The 26,788-nt window shown below is 37.5% G+C and overlaps 1 protein-coding gene across 1 annotated transcript; it reads left to right on the forward strand.

Moving 5' to 3' along the window:
* The first annotated feature begins 1,273 nt into the window (after window positions 1-1,273).
* LOC5577568 (peptidyl-prolyl cis-trans isomerase 5) lies at window positions 1,274-13,344 on the forward strand. Its single transcript, XM_001663392.2, has 3 exons — window positions 1,274-1,535; window positions 2,233-2,357; window positions 12,781-13,344. Exons 1-3 carry the CDS (start codon window positions 1,461-1,463, stop codon window positions 13,175-13,177), a joined length of 597 nt encoding a protein of 198 aa, XP_001663442.1. The 5' UTR covers window positions 1,274-1,460; the 3' UTR covers window positions 13,178-13,344.
* The last annotated feature ends 13,444 nt before the right edge of the window (window positions 13,345-26,788 follow it).

Below are 26,788 nucleotides of genomic sequence, written 5' to 3' on the forward strand. Positions count from 1 at the left end.
TATATGCATGGCAGAAAACCACCTTATGGGATGGAATTGTTTTCCATCACTACTTAATTTGGTAGAAATAGCAAATAAAGTTCAAATAACATAGAAAAGTAATCGTTCACATGGTGCATTTCAAATTTCAGCTGTGTGTTTGTTCAATTTTGAAGTCGTATTTCAAAAATAAAAAAATAATTAAAAAAAAAAGAATAATAACACTTTTCTTCTCCCTCTTATGCAATTACGTAATTTGAGGTTGATTTTTTGATAAAAATCATTTGTTTGAACGTTTTAGTGCTAATCTCTAGCAAAATGTATGAAACGTGTACGAAAAGTTTTGATTCTGGTTTTTGTTTTGACCCCAGGTACAAATATATTTTGGGGTAAGATAGACCATCGAAAATTTCATATGAAATGAAAACATAATACTGGTTTATCGTTAGCAGCTTGTAATAATACTAAAAATTATAGCTTACTGATGGAAATTTGATTTAAAATAAATTTATTTTTTTGCGAGTCAATGCAAGCCGTGATACGTGTCACAATTTGTCCTGCAAGTTGAAAATGGCGCTGAACTGACAACTGTTACATGAACCACATGGTAATAAAAATAACAATATGTTTAGTACTAAATACATTCCTTGTCATTGTATCTTCAACTTTCTAGAAGAATACCCCCATGAAAAACTTTTCCTAGTTGAGCTATGACGAAACACCCCACTTACCCCGGATTCTCACTTGCCCCGGGGTACCTTATGAATGAAAAACTATAAAATTTCTTGAATGATTCCTTTTTAACAGAAAATCTGTCCTTATTGACCAAAATATTTGAACAACAAATTAATATACCATATATCAAAAAGAATTAAACTGTTCAATCAAACCTTTGTCACCACAGATCTAGAGCAGTCAATCACAGGCACCTTACCATCTTTTTGCAATCCAGTACCGCCCCTGCAGGCAACAAACATGAACTACTATGCCGGTTGTCGTCTCTCTTTCTGTTCTGCGTCAGAGGGTGATTACACGTATACAGTACAGACATTGTTCGATTTAATGAAAGCAATGAAAATTGGTTGATCGAGTTCAATCACTATTTATGAATGTTCGGTTTTAGATTTATACCAAATCAAAAATATCCGTTTGAAGGGTAATTTTGATCTTAGAATAACATTGCGCGTTCTCTTGCTCGATTACCCGTGGAATCTAAGGCACAATCCATGAAATCATTTGCGGACTGTACCCCAGTGAGGTCAACTGATGCTTTTTGCTTTAAACCCATTCGCATTGGCATCAGCGCAATCAATCCAGTGCCAGCCATCGTCGGGAACGGTTCTATAGTACTGCGCGTGGCTTCCCGGTTTCCATTTCGTTTTTCCTTTATTAAGTTTAGTTGTATAGTAGGCATCGGCTTTTAAGGCATATATCTAATCAATCAGCATACCAGGCTGATTTAGTGCTGCTATTGTTTCATAATGAAGCTATTTGTTGTGCTTAGTGTGCTTCTGGTCGGGGCCCTCGCCCAAGATGGACCCAAAGTCACTGATAAGGTAAGTGTAACTTCCGTCAATTTTAGATCGTAGCTTGTTATCTTTTTATGCTTTCCCTTCTTCGCAGTTTTAAATTGGTTCAGTGTGTTCTTCTATCTGCGATCTCTGCTTGTCTAGAGTTATGCATATTCCTCTTACCCAGACGTCTCGTACTCTTCTTTTACTTGATCAAAGTCAATTTGCGGGGGTTCACTGGGCTTATGAACCGGTTTATCCCGTTGCAAATCATTCGATGGATCTTTCAATTGCCAACAAAGAGGTGTTGTTCATAATTTATTTGACCTCTTCTTATTCTTATGCTAGTGGCCCGTTAGCTGTATGCGTAGTCGATTTTTATCTCGTCAATTTTCATTCCTTTTTATGGACTGATTACGTGTCTCTTTGTGAGAGGTTATTTTACTCTGGCTCTGAATTAGTATACATATGTACATAACAAAAACTACATATTTCTATTTCGTTCCTGTTAAATGAATTAAAAGCCAATTGAACTAGAAATGATCGCTTCAGAACCCATTCAATGCCTTTGTTCCAAAGGTTTAATGACTGCGACAGTAGAATGGCCCGGAAGCCGGCATTGAAACCCCCAAATTAATGGCAAAAGAGAGTACGAGATTTGACCCCTTTCTTTTATTGTTGAAACAACTGTATTCGCATTCTGAACGCATCATTCATTGTTTGCTTTCCCGGATCATTATAGGTCTTCTTTGATATCACCATCGGTGGAAAGCCGGAAGGTCGCATTGTGATTGGTCTGTTCGGTGGAACCGTTCCGAAGACTGCCAAGAACTTCAAAACTCTCGCCGAGAATGCGGAGGGCGAAGGGTAAGTGTTTACAACGGTACAGATTCCGTGATTTTGTGTATAGACGCGTGGCAATTAGTCGCAATTTAATTGATGGTTTGATACCGATGATGATGATGAGCAACAATTGAAGCTTACATCGTTCTTATGCTTCCGGTCGGCCGTTCCAAGTGCGTGGGATAGTTATTAGAGCCGCGTCAGTTTCAATGACCGTAATGAATTTAATTAGCACTGAGACGACGAAGGGTGATCGCTACTTTCGCGTGCAAAGCGGAGAAGCGATAATTCTGATAGCAGACTAGCTAACTTTATTAATTGTTGTAGCACAAACATGTGTAACGATTACCCGAAGCGGTACATTTAACTAGTTTTTGTACTTGACATTGAACTTTATATCATCAGATCTTGAATTGAAGTTTTAAATTACATTTATTTATATATATATTTGAGGCTAACAGCCTTTGAAATTCTTATTATTGGAACACTTTGTAACATGTCATGCTTTTAAATAACGGATACAATAAGCATAATTCAAAATTTTTCTAATAAACTCTTTTATCTTTTGTACAAAAATTTCAAAATAAAATTTATGAATAATAAAAACTTGCAAGCAAAACTTTATCGGGATATGCAAATAATGTTCATCAGGAATAAGTTTTGTATTCAGTTTAAAAAAAACTTCATTTCACAAAATTGTAGCTATACTTATTATCTAAATTTAATTTAGAAACAGTCATCATTTAATGGTTGGGACTTTAATACTTGCATAGCCTTTTAGTAGGTGTTAAACCTTCATGAGTCGATGTTCCATGACACGATATCAAATCATGGAACCATACTAAAATCAAAATTTCATGGTTACTTTGATGGTCCCCTGGAACAGCTTTCCTAAGCATTTCTGTTCCATGTCTCGATATTTGCATGAGTCGATGGTCTCTTCAATATCGACTTATAGAGGTTTGACTGTAGCCGAGAATCCAATAGTCGCATTTCCCCCCTTGGCACCCCCCAAATCCAGGCCTGCGTTCGAGGCTACAAAGCTAAGCTTTCAAGAAGATGTCTGGGTTCAATTTCCCTGTCGGCCCATGATCTTTTTTAATGGAAATTTCCTGGACTTCCATGGGCATAGAGTATCATCATACCGTCGACACGGTATACAACCGCGAAAATGGTAACTTTGGCAAAGAAAGTTCTCAGTTAAAAACTGTGGAGAATCCATGACATTTAGTTGAATGGCATTTATTCGAATGACGTTTGGTCGAATGTTCATTTCGTCGAATGAACGTTTGGTCGGAAAGCATTTCATTGTTTTAAAAAGCATATGACATTTAGTCAAAAAGACATTTTTTGAATAGAGCTTTTCCAGATTGTCTTACAGAATCAAAATTTGTCACTAATATACATGAAAAAGCGGTATGCGTATATGGTACATGCAGTGCCGTAGCGTGCGGTTGGCCAGGTTGGCATCCGCCAAGGGCGCAAGCGATCAGGGAGGCGCCAAAATGCGTGGTGCTTTGGTCAATGTTTTGTAAATACACATAAAAGGGCATCTTTAAATTCAATGTTTGAAAACATAAACATTATAAGTTCTGAAAGAAATTTCAAATTATAACAATCGATTATAAAAAAATATATTGTAAGCATCCTACAAGATGTTGAAGGATACTTTAATTTAAATGAATTTTCAGATAAATCATTTCAAATTTATTAAAGATTTTTGTGGGCTTCGTGGCCTTGCGGTTAGCGGCGTCAGTCGTCTAGGCGTATTGTGCCACGGGGTATGGGTTCGATTCCCGCTCCAGTCGGAGAAAACTTTTCGTCAAACGAAAAATTGATCGCTGGGCTACTGGGTGTTTCGTGTTGTCCGTTGCCTAAGTTAGTGCAGCCTATGTGCTGAAGACGGCGTAAATTGTCTTTTTTTTAATAGTTCTTCATGACAATTATTTGTAAATCAGTTTACGCATTATGCCTGTGTGTAGAAAACGGGCAAATCGAAGCTAATACAGCGGACGTCACAGAAATCTTGCCGTGAATTTCACACAATCCTCAAGACGCAATTCACATTGAAAGTCATGTTAAATAATCCATAACCCTGATAAAAAATAATAAATTTAAACAGGATGCTTTAGTATTGCTGGACGGTGTTCTCATGCAACTTGTACAAAATTCTCATAGAGTCTTATTCAAAATTTAGATGAAATACTGAGCACAATTATAAATGAATCGTAAATAAAAGTCGCAGAGAATTGTTTACCATTGAAAGAACATAAAGTTGGTTATTATTCGTAACAATAATCATTTCTTCAAACAAATGCTTCAAACTGACTGATAACAGCTCGAATTTATAAAAATGTTTTAATAAGAATTTTCTAGAAATCAGAGCAAAATTCTCTAATATTTTAAAAAGGTTTAACTGACTAGTTTCAAAACTTCAATTCCATGCTTCTATTTTTAATAAAATATTTAGATGATAATTTTGTGAAATTTCCTTATAGTAGAATTTTCCTATTCGCTTTGAGTATTTCATAAAATATAAAACTTAATCTATTTTATACACAAATTCTTTGAACAACTTTCATAAAAATCAAAATCTTGGAATTTATTTCGAATTAATTTATTTATTGTTCATTCTTCAAAAAGTTGAAATTCATTGAAAATTTTCTGGCTGTTTTTTTTCATGTTATCAAAATGTCGATAATAAACTACATTAAGAGATTTATTGAACATTTAAATTGGAATATTGACTATATGAATTATACTTATGCAAAATAAATGGTTTGGCAATGTCTACAATAATTTATTTAAGAAAAAGAGTTTTACCAAAATTTTTACGATGATAAAAATACCAATAGTTGTTACGAATTCACTTCTGACCATATAAACGGTAATTTTATTAGCTATTTATTGAAGATTAAACTTAATTAACTCATTACGCGTGGTAAAGATGGACAAATTATGGGTGAAATTATAAAAAAAATTCAAGTGCTCGACTGAGATTTGAACCCAGGACTCTTGTATGCTAGACGAGCGCTTTACCGACTAAGCTACCAACACGTTGATAGCCTTCCCACATCTTTACTCTTCCACAATACAGTGATGTAGGTACGATGGGCAAACAGTTTCAACACTAAATAAATCGCACTCGCTCTTTCCGCGTGTGTAGTGATATGAGATGGATGGATTTGGGTTATGAAAGGGGTCCGCGTGGTCTGTAGGGATTCTAAACTTGTAACCAACTCAGTTATTGGGTCACCAAGTGGCTCGGTAGCTTAGTTGGTAAAACGCTCGTCTAGCATATAAGAGTCCTGGGTTCAAATCCCAGCCGAGCACGTGGATTTTTTTCATAATTTCACACATAATTTGTCCATCTTTACCACGCGTAATGAGTTAATTAATTTGATAATCATGCGGATTGGATTACCGAACAGCTCAATATAAGTATAAGGTTAAGATGTTTTAAAGCTATACTTCAAAACTTTAGCGTTTCGAAACTTGATGGATTGGTCATCACTAGCTTAAACGGTTGTCTGGTTCTCTAGATTATCTAATTCTCGAAAACTTATTCAAATAGTCTCAAGTCAGAATAGTGAACAAACTTACTTTATCGATCCTACGTGTTTCTCAGACGAAATTCCACACGTTCCGTTCATACTCAAATTGATTTTTCACTTTTAGAACGTTTAATTTCCGGATTTACAAAACGACGAAAGTAAGATTCTCCACTTTCGCAACCTAACCACTACTTTCGCCGCTCCGTTGTATGGGGAGACAAAGTGACTTAACCACGAATCAAAACAAAACACTACTTGAGCCGATTTTACACTGGTACAAAAACGTCGAAAGTAACTGAATGAAACGGCTTAACATTTTGTTATAACTTTTTTTGTGGTAAATAATGGAAACTACCTAGTTTTTGAACGCGAACTGATTGTATGCAAAATTGAGGCGATGTACACGGTAAAAAAATGTTAAAAAAGTGATTCATTTTAAAACAGTTTTAAAAGACAGGTTGTGATTCTTCTTAATTAATTTTCTCAAAACCGTATAAAAGTTACTTACGTCGATTTGAAAAAGTAATCGAGAATTCTTAGTTAATGCTTAAGCCATCATAGACATTCAAATTTTTTTGTTTTTCTGAAATTTTTAACACTAACTTGTACAATGTTTTGCTGAGATGAACATGCCTTCGACAGAGAATCCGTTAAAAAAGAGATAAAGAAAAACATTGTAAACTTGGCTTTTAATCAGGGGCGCTCAAATGATTGTTCGCCAAGGGCGCCATGAGACCACGCTACGGCTCTGGGTACATGCTATCACCGGAGGTTACATATGCTAGAACAACATGATAGAGTACAATAAATCTGCTTTAATGTACTGGTGAAAGTTTTAGAATGCATTTCAAGCCTTCAATGTGCGATAATATGGACCCAACCCATCATATTACATAAACAACGTCAAGGAATCGAATGGTAACAGTTTCATTTACCGGAATAGGGTCCTTAAGCCATGTCTTTATTTTAGGCTAAAAACACATGTTTACTCAATTTTTTTTCGTTTGTTTAAGTTCAAAAAACATTGTTTTATGTTTATTTAGATTTTGTCACACCCCTTGGCTTAAACTCAAATTTTGGGTGTATTTTGTTTTCCGTGTCCCTTTCGAAATGTCAGATAGGAACAACCCCAGTGTTAAAACTACAACCCCTGTGGTGTTTTTGTCGATTAAGCGAACGTCAAACATGATCAAAATTGTCAAGGTTCATTTATGGACCTAAATTTTAAATAAAAGTTTAAATATGATATAGAAGTTATTTGAGCGGGAAAAATTGCTAAAGTAGTTGCAGTAACATGCTCTTCTATGTTATTAAATAAAAACAAGATTTGATTAAACATTTTAGGACTCTATTGTGCAGAATTTCCCGTTTTATAATATATAATTTATAATAATATAATGGAACACTTCTGAGGTGCGTCCACATTAGACCTGTTCATATTTGGAAAAATGTCTGGAAATCTACCAGTCAAGCAGTATTCGGAATTCTCATGCCAAGAACAATGTCTGGTCAAATTTTCAGCTCATTTGAAAAAGATTTCAGTATGCTTCAAGTTGAAAATGTGTTTTTGGGCTTATTTCAAGGTTTGAAAAATCATAACTAGCATGTTGAAAATCAAAACCACTAGCTATTACCACTATTTGACAGCTAATTTTATTCTGTTGAAGTTTGTAAAACTCACTAATAAGATTAAATTGAATTTTAACATTGTTTGATCCAAATTTGTTCTCCACAGTACCCAGAAATTACAGTTTTCTCAATATACATGGTATATAAAACACCCATTGACATTATTTTTTCTGACCATACTCAACGGGAATCAAACATAATACAATTATGAATTCATTGACCATCAACAGCTTATATGTTGCTTAAGGCAATAAATTACAATAAATGCCCAAAGATCGAACACCGCGTCGCAACCTGATGATAGTTAAATCATGCATGACACATGCACCGAAAACGAATGAATTGAACAAGTCAAGCATGTGCTAGAATAAGGGCGTAAGTCGCATGATCGATTTCTCTTCAACGACCCTCTCTTCTGTGAATAAAGGTGACAAGATTCAAATTTATCGTCAATTTTTAACCTTAGGATGCAAGATTGCATCGCTGCCAAGCGGTCTGAGGTGAAAAAATGCTAACAAACTTGCATCGTGTCACCTTTATTCACAGAAGAGAGGATCGATGAAGAGAAATCGATCATGCGACTTACGCCCTTATTCTAGCACACGCTTGAAGTTAGCATTGCTTTTTCTTTCCGAGTGATGATTGTTTTGATCGCATTCCACTGATCATTTAGAGCGATTTGAAAACAATCATTATCATCGACTGAGAAAAGGCAGTGCTAACCTAAGACAAGACCGGACAGGTCAAAGTACAAAAATGAAACCAATTGCCTGTCAAAAAAGACCACTTTTCATTGGTCGTTTTGGCAAAGGCCTACTTTCACATCGTTGAGTTTGATTGCAACAGGGCACTTTGTTGCTAGCCCGGCCGTGTTGCTAGTTCGTTTGTTAGAGTTTTCATCAAAAATTTGAAAATTTCAAATGAAATCTTTTTGTTTCAAATCTATTCATATTCGATGTTAGTTTCAAAGCATGTGCTCCTTCAATGTTAAAATACATAAAAATGCCTAATTGAGACCAATATAATGGAAATTGTGTCAATTCTCTCTAAAACATCGTCGGTCTTGAATTAAAATCTGATTTGTTTTATATTATAGCATCCTTAATGCACTAAATGAATGAATCGCACAAGAAACAAACAAATGATGAGCCTTTATATTTGAATTTGTTCACAAGATTTGCTTCAAAAAGATACTGGTAACACTGGCTTTTGTATCGTCAAGGTTAACGACTGAAACACAACGGGGCAGTCTTAGTTGTGCTGTCACGTCCTGTCCTAGGTGCTAACGTGTTCATTTTTTGTGTTCTTCGAAGCCCACGGTGGTGCTCTTGGCTCACCCACAGTGGATTTACAAATGTGCTTCGTAATTACCTATTTTTTACAATTTATTTTCGTAAAATAAATGGTAACTTTGAACGGGATTGACTTTAAGATATGCATAGTCATCATGTCTGGAAATGAAAAATCAGAAATTTTCGTGCAGGCATGCTTTTCAGTAAAAATACTTCGCGAAAAAAGAGATTTTCAAGAACCTCGAGATACAAACCTCAACCAAACTATGTCAAAACTTGCTCCAATCTCAAAATCGTGTTCAGCAAAAGTTCGTAGAATTGGATGAACTAATATGTAGAGGTATTTCCGATAAATTTTGATTTTTCGTTCGGTAGTTATGATTTTATAAAGCTGAAAAATAGCCCAAAAACACATAAATGATTTGAAGCACACCTAAATTTACTCTAAATTAAGTGAAATTTTGGCCAGAAGTTCATTTTGCAATGAAAAATCAAAATATTGGTTGACTGGGGAGTGTCCAGAAGTTTTTTAAAACATGAATAGGTCTAGTCCACATCCATAACCATGGGTAGGAGAAATGTTGGCAAAATCTTCATGTCCAGGGAAGTCCAGAGAAAAAAACATTAAAATTTATGGAATACTAGACAGCAAACTGACTGTTTCCATGCTGGTCATTAACGGAAGACAAATAAAGCTTTAAGATCATTTGTTACATCCAAAGGCGCGTCCACGTCCACGTTCTAATCCATGGGTAGGACAAACGTTGGCAAATATTTCGTGCACAGTGTAGCAAAGAAAAATGTTATCCCTATGATATTCTAGCTGTAAATTAAAACAAACAACCATTTGTTACCACAAGAGTAAGAAAGTCTTTACAGGGCTGGTAGCTATTGAGGACCTTAAAAATTGGGAATTAGAGGCCTCTTGCCTGGAAAAAGAAACCTAAAAGGAATCAAAAGAGGCCGAGAAAAGACCGAACAGGAACCAAGAAAACAGAATAGGAGCCAAGAGATTGATTCTCCATATCATCAGAGCAGATATTTATCTAAGATCTAAGTTTTTTTAGAAATCCTCGTGACATTACGACAAGTTTTGTGTATATTTTTTTCCTGATTTTCTCTAGAAATTTCATTAGAAATTATTTTAGGTGTGTTCAGATATTACTCCGGACATATATAAAGGAGTACATTTAGTAATTATTTCTCAAGTATTTTCTCCGCGAAGAGTCCTAGTGAATTTTTTTAAAGAATTTCGTTTAGGATACCTAAAGAATTCAACCTAGGGTTTTCCAAGGAATACCACCGAAAAGGAATTTCTCTTAAGATTATTTCAGAAATTATTGGCATTGCTCCAACAATTCTTTAAGATATGTTTTAAGATAGTCCTAACTCTTTCAAGATTTTATCCAGTGATACATCCATCGACTCCCTGGGACATCCTTCAAGATTCCTGGACAAAACAATTTCTAAAATTCAATCTATAACTTTCCCAGAAATTCCTACTAAATATTTCTCTGAAGATACCTTCCATAATTGCTCCGGAGATTTTTTCTAAGATTTCTACAGAAATTCCTCCTTTAATAGGGTCCTAAAATGTTTAATGAAAACTTGTTTTTATTTAATAACACTAAAGAACATGTTACTGCAACTACTTTAGTAATTTTTCCCGCTCAAATAACGGATATATCATATTAAAACTTCAATTTAAAAATTGGATCCATAAATTAACCTTGACACTTGAGATCATGTTTGACGTTCGCTTAGTCGACAAAAATACCACAGGTGTTTTAGTTTTAACACTGGGGTTGTTCCTATCTGACATTTCGGAAGGGACACGGAAAACAAAATACACCCAAAATTTGAGTTTAAACCAAGGGGTGTGACAAAATCTATAGAAACATAAAAAAATATTTTTTTTGTACTTAAACAAATGAAAAACATTGAAAAATTGAGTAAACATGTGTTTTTGGCCTAAACGTAAGCGTTTGGCACTAAAATTAGGACAGGGCTTTAGGACCCTATTTTACGTGATTTTCCAAGATAAGTTTTGAAAGTTTTTTCTCAGGAATTCTCCCAGGAATGTCTCCAGGCAAATGCCAAGATTTTTTTCAGAAAAATAAAATCGTAGGGTATTTCTAAAGAAAATCCTGAAGTATCCTCTAATGAAACCTGTGCAAGTTGCAAAGTCATCCTTAATGAACAAGGATCTCTGAAAGAACTCCTGGACTTTCGCAGAAGGTTCAGAAGATTTCATGGATTAAATCCACCAATCTTTATATGTAAAATCATTCAAATCTTGGAATAGTATTACGCAGGATTTTCTTAAATTTTGTTTCGAAAAACATTGGATAGAAGAAATTTGTGCAGGATTGATCGGAGAAATTATTGGAAAAAATCCGTAGTATTAACTGGTGTAAAAACTTTAATAACCTGTTGAAGGTTGCACGGGATTTTTGAGAAACTTTTGTAGATGAAATGCTGTAGAAATTCTTAGAAACAAATAGTTTTGTTCGAAGAATCCCTGAAGAAATTTTTAATTTCAAGGAAGAAACATGGATGAATTTTTGAAGAAATCCACATGAACAGACGGAGGTATTCTTGCAGGGTTTCTTGAAAAAAAAACTCTTAACTTTCCAAAAACTCTGGAGCAAACCTTTCTGGGCTTACTCGGGAGAAATTTTGCTTTGGGAAAAAATCATTATAATTTCTGAGGAAATTACTGGAGGTAGTACTAGTAGCTTTGGAGTTCTAATGGATATTCTGCGGCAAATTCTAGAGAAAATTTTCTAAGCATCCTTTGAAAACCCGTCTCTAGGAGACCCTGAAAGTATACTAAACAAAATCAAACTGAAAATTCTCTTTGGGGAATCTGAGACTAAATTCTTGAAGAGCCTGTTGAACCCGCCAAAGTCTCTGGATCTTGTACAATGTTGCAGCAGGATTCAATGCAAGTATTATAAGGAACAAATAGATTAAAAAAGAGTATCCTTTATATTTAAACTTTTTCCAATCAATTTATTATACAAATTTGACGAAAATAGAACAAACTGCTTACTTACCTTTACAACCAGTTGAGTTGTTAACAAATGGATGAGCAGAAAAAAATCTGTTAATTTGTGTAGTTTTTTTTCTTTGCATCGAAGAGACCTGACTTATCGCAAAGATTTGCAGGAGAAACTGAAGATTATTAAAAAATGTTTCGAAACAACATCTTTCAGAATATTTTTTTTAAACCGCTCTAAATATTTTCATTAATTAATAGAGGAAGATCTTCTCTTCATCGTAGCATTGTTAAACAACTTGTTCGTTTGTTCAGTAACAACTTGGTTAAGATTAGATTTTAGGGCGAGATCATTAATTAAACGAGAGTTGTGAATACTCCTAAATTAAAAAAAAAAAAAAAAACAAATCTTTGGACGAGATGGCGTAAAACGAGCCAGATTAATCTACACCAGGAAAATTATATTAAGTTTGCCGCAATCAGTTGCAATAGTTTATTCCAGAAAAATAACGAATTTTTAGGGAAAATCGGGCAAATCGGGAAGTTTTTTTTTAAGAGAAATCGATACGTGTGATCAGGGTTGGGAAAAATCTTGAAATTCACTCTACAGTAGCCAAGCAAAGCCAATCACAGTCAGCGAAGCCAATGAAACTCACGCCCATCGCTGCTGTAGGCAAAAAGCCTTGAAAATAGCAAAACACCCGTTGCTAAGGGCAACCCAGAATTACTGTAGAAAAATGTTCTATTTCCCACTGCATTTCCCACATTTAGAGCCTTCAATGACACTCATGATTTAGAAAATTCGTGCACCCAACATAGGCTACTTGATGAAATTCACGTTTTTGAACTACTGTACTGGAGAGCCACGTGATTTTCGCGAAAATTCAAGCCTACTACTATTACCATTCCCAGCACTGCGTGTGATAATCAAAACATTAATCCAAAAATTTACCCTTTTCACACATTTCCAGCTACAAGGGCAGCAAGTTCCACCGCGTCATCCAGGACTTCATGATCCAGGGCGGTGACTTCACCCGTGGCGATGGAACCGGTGGCCGCTCGATCTACGGTGAGCGCTTCGCCGACGAGAACTTCAAGCTGAAGCACTACGGCGCTGGATGGCTGTCGATGGCCAACGCCGGCAAGGACACCAACGGATCGCAGTTCTTCATCACCGTTAAGCAGACCAGCTGGCTGGACGGACGCCACGTTGTGTTCGGCAAGATCCTGGAGGGAATGGACGTCGTTCGCAAGATCGAGAAGACCAAAACCGACGGACGTGACCGCCCGGTTAACGATGTGGTGATCGCCGACAGTGGTTCCCTGCCGGTGGACGCTCCGTTCTCCGTGGAGAAGGCTGATGCCTAGATTAATAAGAAAGGTGGAGTACAGGGGAAAGATTGGTTATCTTATAGAAGAATTTGCGAACAAAAAGTCCCCCAGGAGTGCATTTATTGTGATTTAACACAAATGATGATGATGGAGAAGTTGATAAAGGTGAAGAATAAATTGATGAACAGTGATTTTTAATACAATCAGTGTTGTTTTTATTGATCCGATGACCGAACCGCATTTAAGGTGCAAGAAAAAATGAGGCTAATGTCGAAAATGAAAAAGCAGTTTTCGCCCTTGAAATCAACAAATCGGAAAAAATAAAAACACACAGCCTTTTTATTTTGCAAATAAAACAGCTGTGTGTTTTTATTATTTTCGTTTTGTCGATTTTAACGCCGAAAACTGCTTTTTCATTTTTGACATTTGCTCCATTTTTACTTGGGCCTTAACACGATGGAAGCTAGATTCTCTTAGAAGTCGTTGAAAGTTAATTAGCACCCTTGTCCATGTGGGAAAACAGACTAACTGGAATAACAAATATTATGTTCGTGCCGTTGAAGGTGTTATATAATTTAATCTATGCCTCTGATTGATCAAATGTATTCACAAAATACACAATCTCAGCAAATATTAGGCTATAATTCACGCTTAACATAAATCCAGCAACATCTTCCAATCATTATTATTATTTACTTTTTAATCACAAATTTTTAAAGAGGAAAAACCCCTTTGAGTGTTTTTTTTTCCAAAATCTTTCTCAAAGATACACTAAATCTCTTTATCTTTTCACCAAACATTATAAACACACGAACCATAAAAGAACCATTGTCTTGAAAGGGACATCACTTAGGTTATGGAAAAAGGGCATTATTTCATTCATCAATTTGGCGAATAAAAACGCATCCCGCGAAGGCTTCGTGCCACGAGCTGAAATGTGCAGGGATGGGAGCATCTCGACGGACGGACGCAAGGTGATCGAAAGGTGGAAGCAGCACTATGGTGAACACCTGAATGGTACAGAGAACACAGGCACAGAAGTTCAAGGGCAGCGAAGGCGATGGCTACTTCAGCACAGCGAACAGTGGAAACCAATAAGCTCCCACGATGGGGGAAGATAAGGATGCCATTCAACAGATCAAGAACAACAAGGCCGCTGGCAAGGATGCTATTGGAGCCGAACTCATTAAGATGGGTCCGGAGAGGTTGGGTACGACAGATCGATGGACTTTCGAGGCTGCTGTTCAATACCTGCGCTTCGCCGACGACATGAATATTATTGGGAGAAAAGTGTCTTCGATAATGTTGAACAACTAAATGAGACCTGTTCGTATTGAAACTTATTAGCGAAAATCACATAGATGGGACAAACATTTTATTTGCTTATAACTCAGCCAAGTGGTTGAATCGAAATTTGATGTCTTTTACAAAGTTAATCAAATGAAATTGATCTATTCACATTTGTTTTTTTGTTCGCCTAAAACCTTTTTAGGTCAGAAGTCACTTTCATGATGGCGTTCCAATATTTGACTGTCATTGGGCTGAAAGACAAACTTTTGTTTGGTTCTATCGAAATGCTGACATTGTCAAATTCGTACTTGATTCGCTGTCAGATCCCAGCCACACATTCTTATAATTTGACTCAGAATAAAATATTTAGATGAGTTTTTTTTTTCACTCTTACCTGGCAAGTTTTATAGCATCTTTTTGAAGGCTTGTCTAAAACGGCTATAGTTTATTTTTATAATCAAAATTTTTGACGTAAGATTTTGATTAATTTTCGGTTTGTGTGTAAGTGTGTATGATAGTGAATGCATGGTTATGCATGTTTGCATATTTACGTTGTGGAACAGAAACTTGAATTGAAGCCATTGAATGATTTTTGCGCTGGTTATGCATCTCTCGACTCTGAAATTTTCATTCTTTATGTTTCAGCTTCCACGAATTGCGCCTCGCAAAGTTTTGCCATATTCATGCTTCTCGCCTCTCCTCCCTCTATTTTACACTTTCTGTATGGATTTCTTTTTTCCTCCTTAGTACCCCTCATTTGCATTTTTTTTCACTTATTTACATTGAAATGGGTTGAATAGCAAGGAAATATACATGTCAAATCTCAAAAATAATATTAAAGAAGAACAAGATATAGGAGACACAGTTTCAAGCATTTTCTGGATTCCGACCACAGACAAGTTTTATTTTTGTGAAATAAGGTTTAATTTATATGAATACAACTACGAATAACAAGTACGAAGTTGAATTCCAATTGTGACATACCTTGTTAACACCATTAATGGAGGGGTCTTTAAAAAAATCATTATAAAATCCATTCAAAATTCTTGAAAGAAATCGTGTGTGGAGGAATCCCTTTACGTAGGAACATATTGAAGAAATTATTAAAAGGAATTCCTGGGCAATTGGTGAAATTTTTGTAGGAACCGTATGTTTCAAATCGTTTTCATTTATTTATCATAACTTAAACCATTTTTCATAGACCCCTTTGAAAGAAATCTTAGAGTAACCACTGGAGAAATATTTTATAATATTCTTCGATGAATCTTGGGAAATCCGCAGGAGAATCACTGAAGCAATATCTGTAAGAATACTTGAAGAAATCACTAGAAAAGACTGGAGAAATCTTCGGAGATTATCTAGCAAGCTTTGAAATGCGGCGTATAGTTTATTACGGCGCATGTCCTAGGTAAAAAAAAAAACTTCAGGCAATGCTCAAAACGTTTTTTTTTTTGCAGGATTCTTATTCTTGAGATTCCTGTGATCATTCATGCACAAATTATTCTCTTTTGGAACTGAGCCAATAGCGTTAAAATTCACAGAAAAAAAAACACAAAAAAATCATGTGACTTTCATTGAGAATTCTCCAGTTAATTTGTTTTTTACAAAGGTAGGAAATTCTTTATAGTTATTTTAATATTTTTAATAAACTACTCAAAGAAATTTCAAACAAGTTCTTTGAAGTGTTCGTCAATGAATGACGCTCATGAAATTTCATGATTTTTGTATACATTCACTAATTCAGAATTCACACCCAAGATTTCTTTAGAGATAATTTCAAGAATTCTTCCAAAGATGTTGTATGATTGTAAATTCTTCCGAAATAATATTAATTCTTGTTTGAATGTTTCTAGTATTTCTTCATGAAATAGCTCATAAATTATGAAATAATTTACCAAGTACATCATTCGTTATGAATTTATCGAGGTATTATTGATGCAATGCATTCAAAGATTCCTGTAGGAAACCGTCCATTGATATCGCAGTGCAAACGTTCAATAGTTCTTTTTAAAATTTCTTTAGAAATGTTATTCGGGCAATTTCATGTGAATATTCCTGGCAAAAATCTTGATGATTTCCAGAAAATACTAATATTATTCCTAGAGTTTTGGTTATAAACCCCTAGAGGAATTTTCGATTAATTAAATCTAAAGGAAAGGTTATGAATGAATTCCTGAGGAGTTAAATAATGACATGAAAGCTGAGTTTTTCAAGATGTCATTAGAAGAATTCCTGCCAGTACAAAGTACAAACACCGCTAGCGCATGACGGCTCACCATAGTAGCATGTCCGAAAGAACTTGAAACTATTGAGAACCAGAGCTACAGGTCCAAAGCCCTGTAAAGAACAAACGGACATTGCTGTATCGTGTCAGCACCGAGGAGGCAGCCCCTCTAGCACGATGTAGGTAGCACAACCCTGGTTAGGTGGCCTATCGAAGACTCTTCACCAACCAAGAAAGGCAAAAGTAGAGCAAACGGGTTAATTTTACGGCAACAGACCCGGCAACGAATAAAGGACAACGATTGGAAAGTTGGATCTTTGAACGTGAGAACTTTGAATGAACCCGCGCGTGTTGGGCTCCTGGCTCGTGAACTGCGGAATGTCGGCGTGAACGTGGCAGCTATCCAGGAAATACGCTGGCAGAGAATCGGAGAACGCGAGTTCCGAGCGGTGGACCCCATCGCCAACACTTCATTCACTACAGCGTTGCGACAGAGCAGAACGTGGACTTGGCTTCATAGTGATTGAGAAGCAGATGAAGCGAATTATTCGGTGGAAACCGGTAAGCGACCGAATCTGTGTGTTGAGAATGAAGGGCAAGTTTTTCAACTACAGCCTGATCAGCATATATGCGCCAACGAACGATAAGCCCGATGACATGAAGGATGAGTTCTATGAGAGCCTGGATAAGGCCTACGGAGAGTGCCCAAAACAAGACGTCAAGATAGTCATCGGTGACGCAAAAATCGCAGATCGGGAAAGAAGATTTCTTTCGACCCGTCATTGGAACGGAAAGCCTTCATTCCGTTACCAATGATAATGGCCTGCGGCTAGTAACCTTCGCTGCTGCTAGAGGGATGGCAATCAGCAGTACCTACTTCGCACGAAAGAATATCCGCAAACACACCTGGCGACACCCGAGTGGCGATGCCTGCTCCCAAATAGACCACGTGCTGGTTGATGGGCGACATTTCTCAGATGTCATGGATGTCAGGACCTTCCGAGGCCCTAATATCGATTCGGATCATTATATCGTTGTAGATAAAATTCGGGCGCGGTTATCCAGCGTCACGATTCCACAACAAACAGAACGCTGCGCTTCAATATACAATGCTTGTCAACTGATGGGGTAGCTGCGCAATACCGTCAGCAACTAGACGAGCAGTTGGGAAGAATCAACGTTGCTGGAGACGTCGACAGCCTGTGGGACCCTATCCACGAAGCTGTGACAACAACGGCGCGGGAAGTGATCGGCACTGGTCAACGACGAAGACGAAACGACTGGTTCGATGAAGAGTGCCAGAGAGTGACAGACATGAAGAATATCGCCAGAAGCCGTATGCTTGTGGCCGGTACCCGACAGAACAGAGCAGCGAGAGCCGACGAAAAGCGAATCCACCGCAGAAAAAAAAGGCAGCACGGAGAAAGTGTGGTAGCTGACGCTCAAGAAAGCATGAACCGGAATGATATGCGGAGATTCTATGCAACGGTCAATGGCGCGTACCAGTGCCCGCCATGTGCAATGATCGAGAAGGGAATTTGCTGACCGTTAAAACGGCGGTGGCTGCCAGGTGGGAGAAGCACTTTCAGTAATTGTTGAACGGTGGAAATGGAAATGTAGCGAGGAACAGGATGATTATTGATGACGACGATCAAGCTGTGGACCCACCGACCATAGGAGAGGTTAAAAAGCCTATCAGCGAGCTGAAGAACTGTAAGGCTGCTGGGAAGGACGAGATCCCGGTCGAGCACGGAAGCGAGCAGCTTTACCAGTCAATCCACCGAGTACTTGTGAAGGTATGGGAGGACGAAGAATTGCCCGTCGGCTGGTTGGATGGCCTCATTCGCCCTATCTACAAGAAAGGGCACAGACTGGAGTGTGCCAATTACAGAGGAATTACCCTGCTGAATTCGGCGTACAAAATTCTGTCGCGCATCCTGTTCAACAAACTGCGACCGCTCGAGGAGTCCTTCGTCGGCGAATACCAAGCTGATTTTCGTGAGGGCCGTTCGACAACGGACCAGATGTTTAGCCTGCGAATGATCCTAGACAAATTCCGGGAGTATAAATTGCAGACCCACCATCTGTTTATTGATTTCAAGGCGGCGTACGACTCAGTGAAAAGAAATGAGCTTTGGCAGATAATGTCTGAAAATGATTTTCCGGCGAAATTAATTAGGCTGATACGTGCTACGCTGGATGGTTCGAAATCAAGTGTTCGGATCGCAGACGAAGTGTCAACCTCGTTCGTGACGTTAGACGGATTGAAGCAGGGAGACGCACTTTCGAATTTACTGTTCAACATTGCACTTGAGGGTGCTATTAGGAGATCTGGCGTGCAGAGAAATGGCACTATTATCACAAGGTCGCACATGCTCCTTGGCTTTGCGGACGATATAGACCTAATTGGAATTGATCGCAGATCAGTGGAAGAGGCCTTCGTGCCTCTGAAGAGGGAGACAGCGAGGATAGGCCTGACTATTAATTCTACCAAAACGAAGTACATGGTTGCAGGTAGAGATAGAGTCAGGCATGGTGGTGTAGGTGCTGAGGTAGTGTTTGATGGGAATGTGTTTGAAGTTGTTGAAGAATTTGTTTATCTTGGAACACTTGTGACATGTAACAACGACGTTTCCCGCGAAGTGAAAAGACGTGTTGCGGCTGCGAATAGGGCCTTTTACGGACTACGTAACCAGCTTAGGTCCCGCAGCTTGCAAACCGAAACAAAATTCGCCCTGTATAAAACATTGATTCTTCCGGTGGCTCTCTACGGGCACGAAGCGTGGACGTTGAAAGAGTCAGACCGGAAAGCTCTCGGTGTTTTCGAGCGTAAAGTGCTGTGGACAATACTCGGTGGGAAACTCGAAAATGGTGTGTGGCGCAGACGCATGAATCACGAGTTGTATCAAGTGTACAAAGATGCGAATCGTGTAAAATACGGCAGACTTCAGTGGGCTGGTCACTTAGTGCGAATGTCGGAAGAAAGAATTGCGAAAATAATATTCAGCAGAGAACCAGGTAGAGGTCGGCGGCTTCGGGGAAGACCATGAATACGCTGGCTGTACGCAGTGGAAGAGGACCTGGCGACCCTAAACGTTCGGGGAAACTGGGGAAGTTTTGCCCAAGACCGACGAAGATGGAGATCTACAATACGCCCGGCAATGGCGTGACGCTACGCTGTAGCCATCAAGGTATCCATCAAGGTATCAAGGTAGGTATCTCTTAAAATACAATAGATAGAACTAAAGTGTGTTCAGAAAATTTTCATGTAGTGAAACTATTTACAACTTTGCCAAAGACATCACTGGTTTGTCTTCACTTTTTTTAAAAAGTGAAATTCTATCTCACTGCTATGTGGATTGATCACAAAAAATATTTCTTTCTTTAGAAAAGCTTCTACATTCCGAACAACTTCTCTGAAGACACCCAGTAGCGTAGCGGGGCGGGGCTCGCACCGGGCCCCGGGTTCATAGGGGCCCCGAAATTATAGTGATTATAGCAGTAGAAATTCAGTTTTTAACAAAATATGTATACAGGAAGGGGAAATCAGGTTTTGAGGAAAACTGACTTGGCAATGTGCAGGGGCCCCTGTAGCATCCAGTTATATTGATGTATGTAGCGCTCATTTTAACCTTATGAAACTGTAATTTTTAACAGGACATCGTGTCATCAAATATCCGGGAGCACTCTATAACTTGAGCCTGAGTAACGCAGGAACTGCTTTGGAAACATGTCTATTATGAGCCATATCCTAAACCAAGCCGGGGTCAATCATTTTAGAAAGATTGTTCGTACTCCAAAGATTAATACGCGACTATTCCAAAGGTTTACAGATTCATACACTTAAGGAATTCTAGAGCCTTCTTCATGATTACATAAAAAGACTCGTCCAGAGATCTTTCCAGATATTATTGTAAAGATTCCTCTCGTGATTGTCTCAGGAATAAAGTCTTAGAATCTTAGGCCCTGTTAGTTTTTAGAATTACTTTATGTAATTTTAGAACTAGTCCTACAAGAATTACCCTACAGATTGTCACAGGGTTTGTTCCCTAAAATCTTCCAAGGACACAAAACCGGATAGGAAAATTTAACTATAAATTCAACCGGGGATGGATGGCTCATCTCTTCAAAAATTTTGAGTTCTTTCAAACATTTCTTGGAACATTTTTGCAGTTAATACTCAATAAATTCTTCAATTTAATAATTTACTTAGGGGTTAACATCACAAACTGCTACAGCAGTGCTTCCTGCAATTATTTCAGGAATTCCACTCGACATTTTCCAGGGATTCTGTTAAGAAAATCCTGCAGGAAATTATGGATTTGGTTGGGTCAGGTTTTTCGGGACACTTATCCAAAACTTTCTCAAGAGTCTAGAAGAAATCCAAAAATCTTTGAACCCTCTTGTAGGAATTTATCATCCATTTTACCAGAATCAGTGATTTTTGGATCTCCTTGGATAAGTTCCTAGGGTAATCCTGGATGAATTATTTGAGAACTTCTTTGGACAATTTTAGGAAGAGTTCCTAAATAAAACATGGGAAAAATCAATTTAGTAATTTCTAAGATTACTTCTGAGGATATCTTTGGGAAAAAAGCCTAAATGAATTATTCAAGGTTTAAGCAAATACTTGAATGTCGCTCTCAGGATATCATTAAATTCAATTAAATGTTTGTCGTAACCTCACGAGAAATCCTCACAGACATTTTTAGAAAGTCCCTTTGAAGATTATTGGTTGGATTATCTGAGGAATCTTTATTCAAAACGTAGTTCCTTGTCAGTCTTTTTTATCAAGTTTTTCAGACTTGGTGTATATTTTAAGATACTTAGCCGCTATCAACCCTGTTAAATACTTGTTTTAATTAATAATGTTTCGTGGTTTACAGCTAACCAGCCGAGTGGAAGTTTGACAACTATCGAAAAACTGTTAAATAGTTGCATATCAATCGTATTTTAAAGGGCCCCCGAATTTGACTCCGCACCCGGTCCCGAAAGCCCTAGCTACGCCACTGAAGACACCATACCTTTAAAACCAACTTTTCAGGTGCAAAATAATTTCGATCACGAATATAGGCTCCTAGAAGCACTGTGCAGTATTTATCACTAAAGCATATCAGATAAGATTCCTAGTAGAAAGAGTCTGGAAAAAAATATATCTAGAAATTTAATCTAGAACATCAATACTTGAAAACTTGGTGTTTGTTTTTGGAAATTTTCCTATCAATTCTTCAAAGAAAGATTTTTTAATAGGTAGGACCATTTCAATGCTTGTCCACAGTTATTGAAAACTAAAACTCAGAGAATTATCTCAAATGCATCTTGGAAAAACTACATAGTATTATTGCTGATAATCCTTGGCCGGAACCTGAGGATTACATATTTTTGGAAGGTTCTTTGCATGATCCATGGTGTGTTTGACAAAACATGTATGGAGTTTTTGCCACAGGCCTCAAATTTTGCTGCACTAAAGCATTATCGATTAACTTTTCTAATAGCACAATGATAATATAAAATTTTAGAAAAATCTTTTTAACCTAGCATTTTTTTTTCATCGGCCAGGAGAAGATTGGGGACGACTCCTCTCTGCACCTTTTAGCTACTACGCCCATGAAGTCAACGCGTATCCCATTGTCCCACCTTTGTTGACAGTGGTCAAGAATAATTTCTTTGTAAAACCCATATTGCAAATACATTGTCAAGGAAAATTTCCACTTCCGATATTATCGTTCTACGTGCTAAAAATATGAAGCACGCACGTCACACTCCTTGCTTGCCCCATTAAGTTGATTCGCAGTGTGTAGGCCATCGTCCACCATACCGTAAGAAGAAAGGGTCGCAAAAATAGAATCAAACAATCGGAGAAAATAAAAACACCACAGGCCTCAAATCTCTCATAGTAATCTTTATTTACACATCTTCTCTGTTGTTGTTTTGGTTTGTTTCTTCGTGTATCAAGTTCAAATAATTACACAACCTTTATAATCGTTATCTATCAAATTCTCTCATTGAATAAGAACTTTTCGTAATATTTTAACAAAATTCTAACTAACTTTCTACATGGTATTATTTCTTTTTCTTTAAATATGAATGAACTTATTACCCACTATTTAATTATTTGTAAAAATATATTTCTAATTCTGAACTACACCTGCCAGCTATCAATCAGCCATCCTTTGCTTCGTTTCTATCAATCGAATATGTATCGTTCCCGCCTTATCGTTTTCCCAATAAACCGTTCTAACCAAAATGATCCAGCAACGGAATTTAATATTTGGTTCAATCAAAAACTGTATTTAACATTTGCTACGGATTTACTCTTTACACACATTCGTTTCGAATCTTCCTACATTCATCCTTGGAGTATAATTAAAAAACTGCCGCAATATATTATAATGTATACACTACAGGTATGTCCTGCCCAACTTCATTCTAATATCTAGTAATGTTTATAATTCTTTATTTTTTGTTCTATTGCCGCTGCATTGATTTAGTTTTTTCTCTTGTTTTGTAAAAATTTAAAACTACATAACAAGCATTAAACAAAACAGAATCATTTCCAACCGCTTCCGATCTCGCTATTATTAAATATCTATATAATCTGATTTTCACTTACATTACTTCTTCTACGCTTCACGCTCGAATTGTAAATTTAGATATTGTTATTCTCTTCTTATTGGTTTTGCTATTTGTTTCAGACATATGCGATTATTGTGTGGCGTTGGATAAAGTTTTTTGAATCTATTCATACATATTTACAAAATTTTACCTTATGTTGAAATTTTACAGATCTCCTAACTCCGGCATGGGAATTACTATTAGTAGACTGTTTGCTTCATTTACAGTTTGAACAAAAATCATTGGAAGTTGTTTATTCGCTCACACCTTGTAGTTAACGCTTTTTTCTTCTATTCCACATAGCTCGTAGATTCTGCGAGAGAAGTTCGGTAAACTAATTAATTCGATTGCTCATACCGCCACCCATTCCTCTTTGTTAGTTCTATTATAAAAATATATAATTTAATTGACGTTACTTGTAATGCTTATATGCTTACCATTTCCCTCCGGGAGATTCTATCGGTATTATTAATGAAATTTCAAAAATTTGTTTTTTCTCTTTCACCCGATGTCGAGTTCACTCAAAAGTGGTCCAATTGATGAGATGACTTTTCAATCCATCGGCCCTAGGCTATGACGTCCGTTTCGGAATCACGAACCTAATAGCTGAACAATGATGGCCTCAGGTATCGATGATTTGCCCTCTTTCTATGCATTTTAAACAGTTTTCTGCTTCTGATCTGAGTAACATTCCCTTTTAAGGAAACCGATTTTCGTTATTGTGTGATTCGAATGTCTACTAAGCGTATTTTTGTCCAAACATTTTCGTACAATTTTCAGCTCGAGCATAAGAATGTAAGATACTTTTGAAATGTAGTCTACGGCTGTTTGTCAAACTACAACACGCTTACATAGCAGAAAGTGACAATTTAGAGGTAATGAGACTATTTACGATCCAGAAATGAATCCAGAGATGGTTTCAGTTTAGATATCATGTAATGAACTACAACTCTTTGAGTATGCGTATAGTACCAACCGTCTTGGCCCATTTGCATAACAAAACAAAACAAGATCAAACTCAATGCGTTGAAAGTTGGACGGACAAGCGATAGATTCAATTGACGGTGATTGTCCATTAGCTTATATTTGAATTTGCATAAATCTGCATCAAGATGGGTACGGTAACTTACGAAAAGAGCTGGTTTTTGCTTCTATTACCAGTGAATTGGTACCAGATCCGGCTGAAACCCACTTATGCGAAACAATTGAATAATTTTATGTTTAGGGGCCCAGATAGCCGTAGCGGTAAACGCGCAGCTATTCAGCATGACCAAGCTGAGGGTCGTGGGTTCGAATCCTACCGGTCGAGGATCTTCTCGGTTGGAAATTTTCTCGACATCCCAGGGTATAGAGTATCTTCGTACTTGCCAGACGATATACCCAAGTAACCATATGCACTAATAATAAGCCTTTAATCAGCATAATAGATGCGTACATGCATTATAATAGCACCACAAATACTTACACTCCTTATAACAGCACTTCCGCTGCGTAGAAACCCTATTACAGCATTATTAATGCTTCTAAGCCTGATGCATGCAGGCATTAAATAAGCACTATATTGGCTTTATATTCTAATACAGGGCATGTTTAAATGCCATCCAGTTTTTTGACAGATATACCACGTGCTTTGTGTTTGCATATAGTGGTAAGATGAAGTCAAACATAAATCTTCTCACTACTACAATTGCATAATAGGCATTTGGACAACAGTTTTCCAAATGTAGTTTTTGCTGAAAAAATCAAATGATTTTGTATGTTTCATAGGCGTACTATGAAGTAAAGACATTGAACTTGTTGATAGACTCCACAAACCGTATATCCGTCTGAGATATCATTGCGGAAAAGCGTAGAGAATGATTTTCAGTTACTAATGGGTCAATTACTAGCATTGAAACCCTATTTTTAAAGGAATTTCAGCCTGGCTAAGTTTTCATCAGATGGATGGCAGAAATTTAAACTGATGTGAAAAAGTTTAACAAAATCAACCACAGATTTCTATTCCAGTAATAAACTCTTTCATTTTGTTTGAATTCTTTACAAAAATTCATAACGTTTTAAATTTTTAAGAAATTCTAAAAAATATTTTACTAAAGAAATGTGTAGCCACCATTTGATATTCAATGGACAATTTTAGAATAATCAAATTCCTCAAGGAGTATCGAAGGGTGGCTTCAGATCTTGTTAGAGTGCAATCGTATACCCCTTGACCAACACTACACACAACAGAGATAAACCATGAACTGTATCCGCAAAGAGGCGGCCCTGCATTAAAACGTCAAAAGGTTGCTTTCAATAGAGCTTAGTGACATTTGAACACACGAAGACTAGCATACGCTCGTCATACACAGTTTGTTTTTGTTTTCCTCAAAGAAACTTGCACACGCTTTCCAGACTCATCAAAATGCATATGGAAAAATTACCCAATTTGGAAAATTTTTACCCGAATTCTAGGTGGTTTTCGAGACAGAGTGCATATTGTTTTCCTCTAAGGTTCACAACTACATCTACACTAGGGTACCCATACCATTGGGCGTGATAACCACTATAAATTCATTATAAAGTGCGTTTTCTACAAACAACAAGTGTTTCATTTTTCTCTCTCTGAGTCCTTCGGTCGTCGAGTCTTTAGTCGGTCTGCGCGTTCGCTTTTAGGTTATGGCCCCAGACATGGAAGAAAAGGCGAAAATCACACCGTTTGATGGTTCCGGATTCCATAATTGGCGCTTCCGGATGGAAACGGTTCTTGATACCTTCGATTTGTTGGATTGCCTCGAACGCGAGGTGGAAGAAATTGAAGAGTTGCAAGAGGAGGATGATGATGCGGCACAAGTGAAGGCAGAGAAGAAAGTGTTGGAGAGAAAATCGCAGGAGAAAAAGTGCAAATCACTCATCGTGCAGGCCTGCCACCGCCTGTCAATTGGAATTGATTAAAGATTGTACAACGCCGAAAGTGATTTGGAACACACTGAGGAACATCTTCGAAAAGCGTGGTGTTGCAGGTCAGCTGTACATCCGAAAACAGTTGCTTACGCTCAAGTACACCGAAGGAACCGGTTCGACGATGTCGGAACATTTGATGCGCTTTGATCGACTGATTCGGGAGCTCAAAGGGAGCGGTGCCAACGTGGATGACTCGGACGCAATCTGTCACTTATTGCTGACGTTGCCGTCGTCTTTCGATTCCGTCGTTACGGCAATTGAAACACTCCCTGGGGGCGTTGAAATGGATTTCGTCAAAAAGCGCCTAATGGATGTGGACATGAAGCGTCGAAATTTCGACTCAGCTGCTCAAGAGGGCGGCAGTGATGGTGTGGCGATGGCGAGCAAGCATAAGATGAAGATGAAGTGTTATCGGTGTGGAAAAGTGGGCCACAAAAAGGCCGAATGCCGCGTGCCGTCGAAAGAAAAAGTGAATGAGAAGAAACCGAAAAACGATGCGGGCAGTACGCAGAAAGCAAACATTGGTGTGCGAGAAGAAAAACCAGAAGTGGCTTTCGTGGCAACCGATATGGAAG

This window comes from Aedes aegypti, chromosome 2 (genome assembly GCF_002204515.2).
Source record: "Aedes aegypti strain LVP_AGWG chromosome 2, AaegL5.0 Primary Assembly, whole genome shotgun sequence".
NCBI lineage: Eukaryota > Metazoa > Arthropoda > Insecta > Diptera > Culicidae > Aedes > Aedes aegypti.

What these genes read in the sequence shown, in the direction of transcription:
- LOC5577568 (XM_001663392.2), top strand. Translation starts at nt 1,461, where the DNA reads ATGAAGCTATTTGTTGTGCTTAGTGTGCTTCTGGTCGGGGCCCTCGCC. An exon ending in GACCCAAAGTCACTGATAAG is followed by an intron (nt 1,536 to 2,232) that starts GTAAGTGTAACT and finishes GGATCATTATAG; the next exon opens with GTCTTCTTTGATATCACCAT. An exon ending in GAGAATGCGGAGGGCGAAGG is followed by an intron (nt 2,358 to 12,780) that starts GTAAGTGTTTAC and finishes ACACATTTCCAG; the next exon opens with CTACAAGGGCAGCAAGTTCC.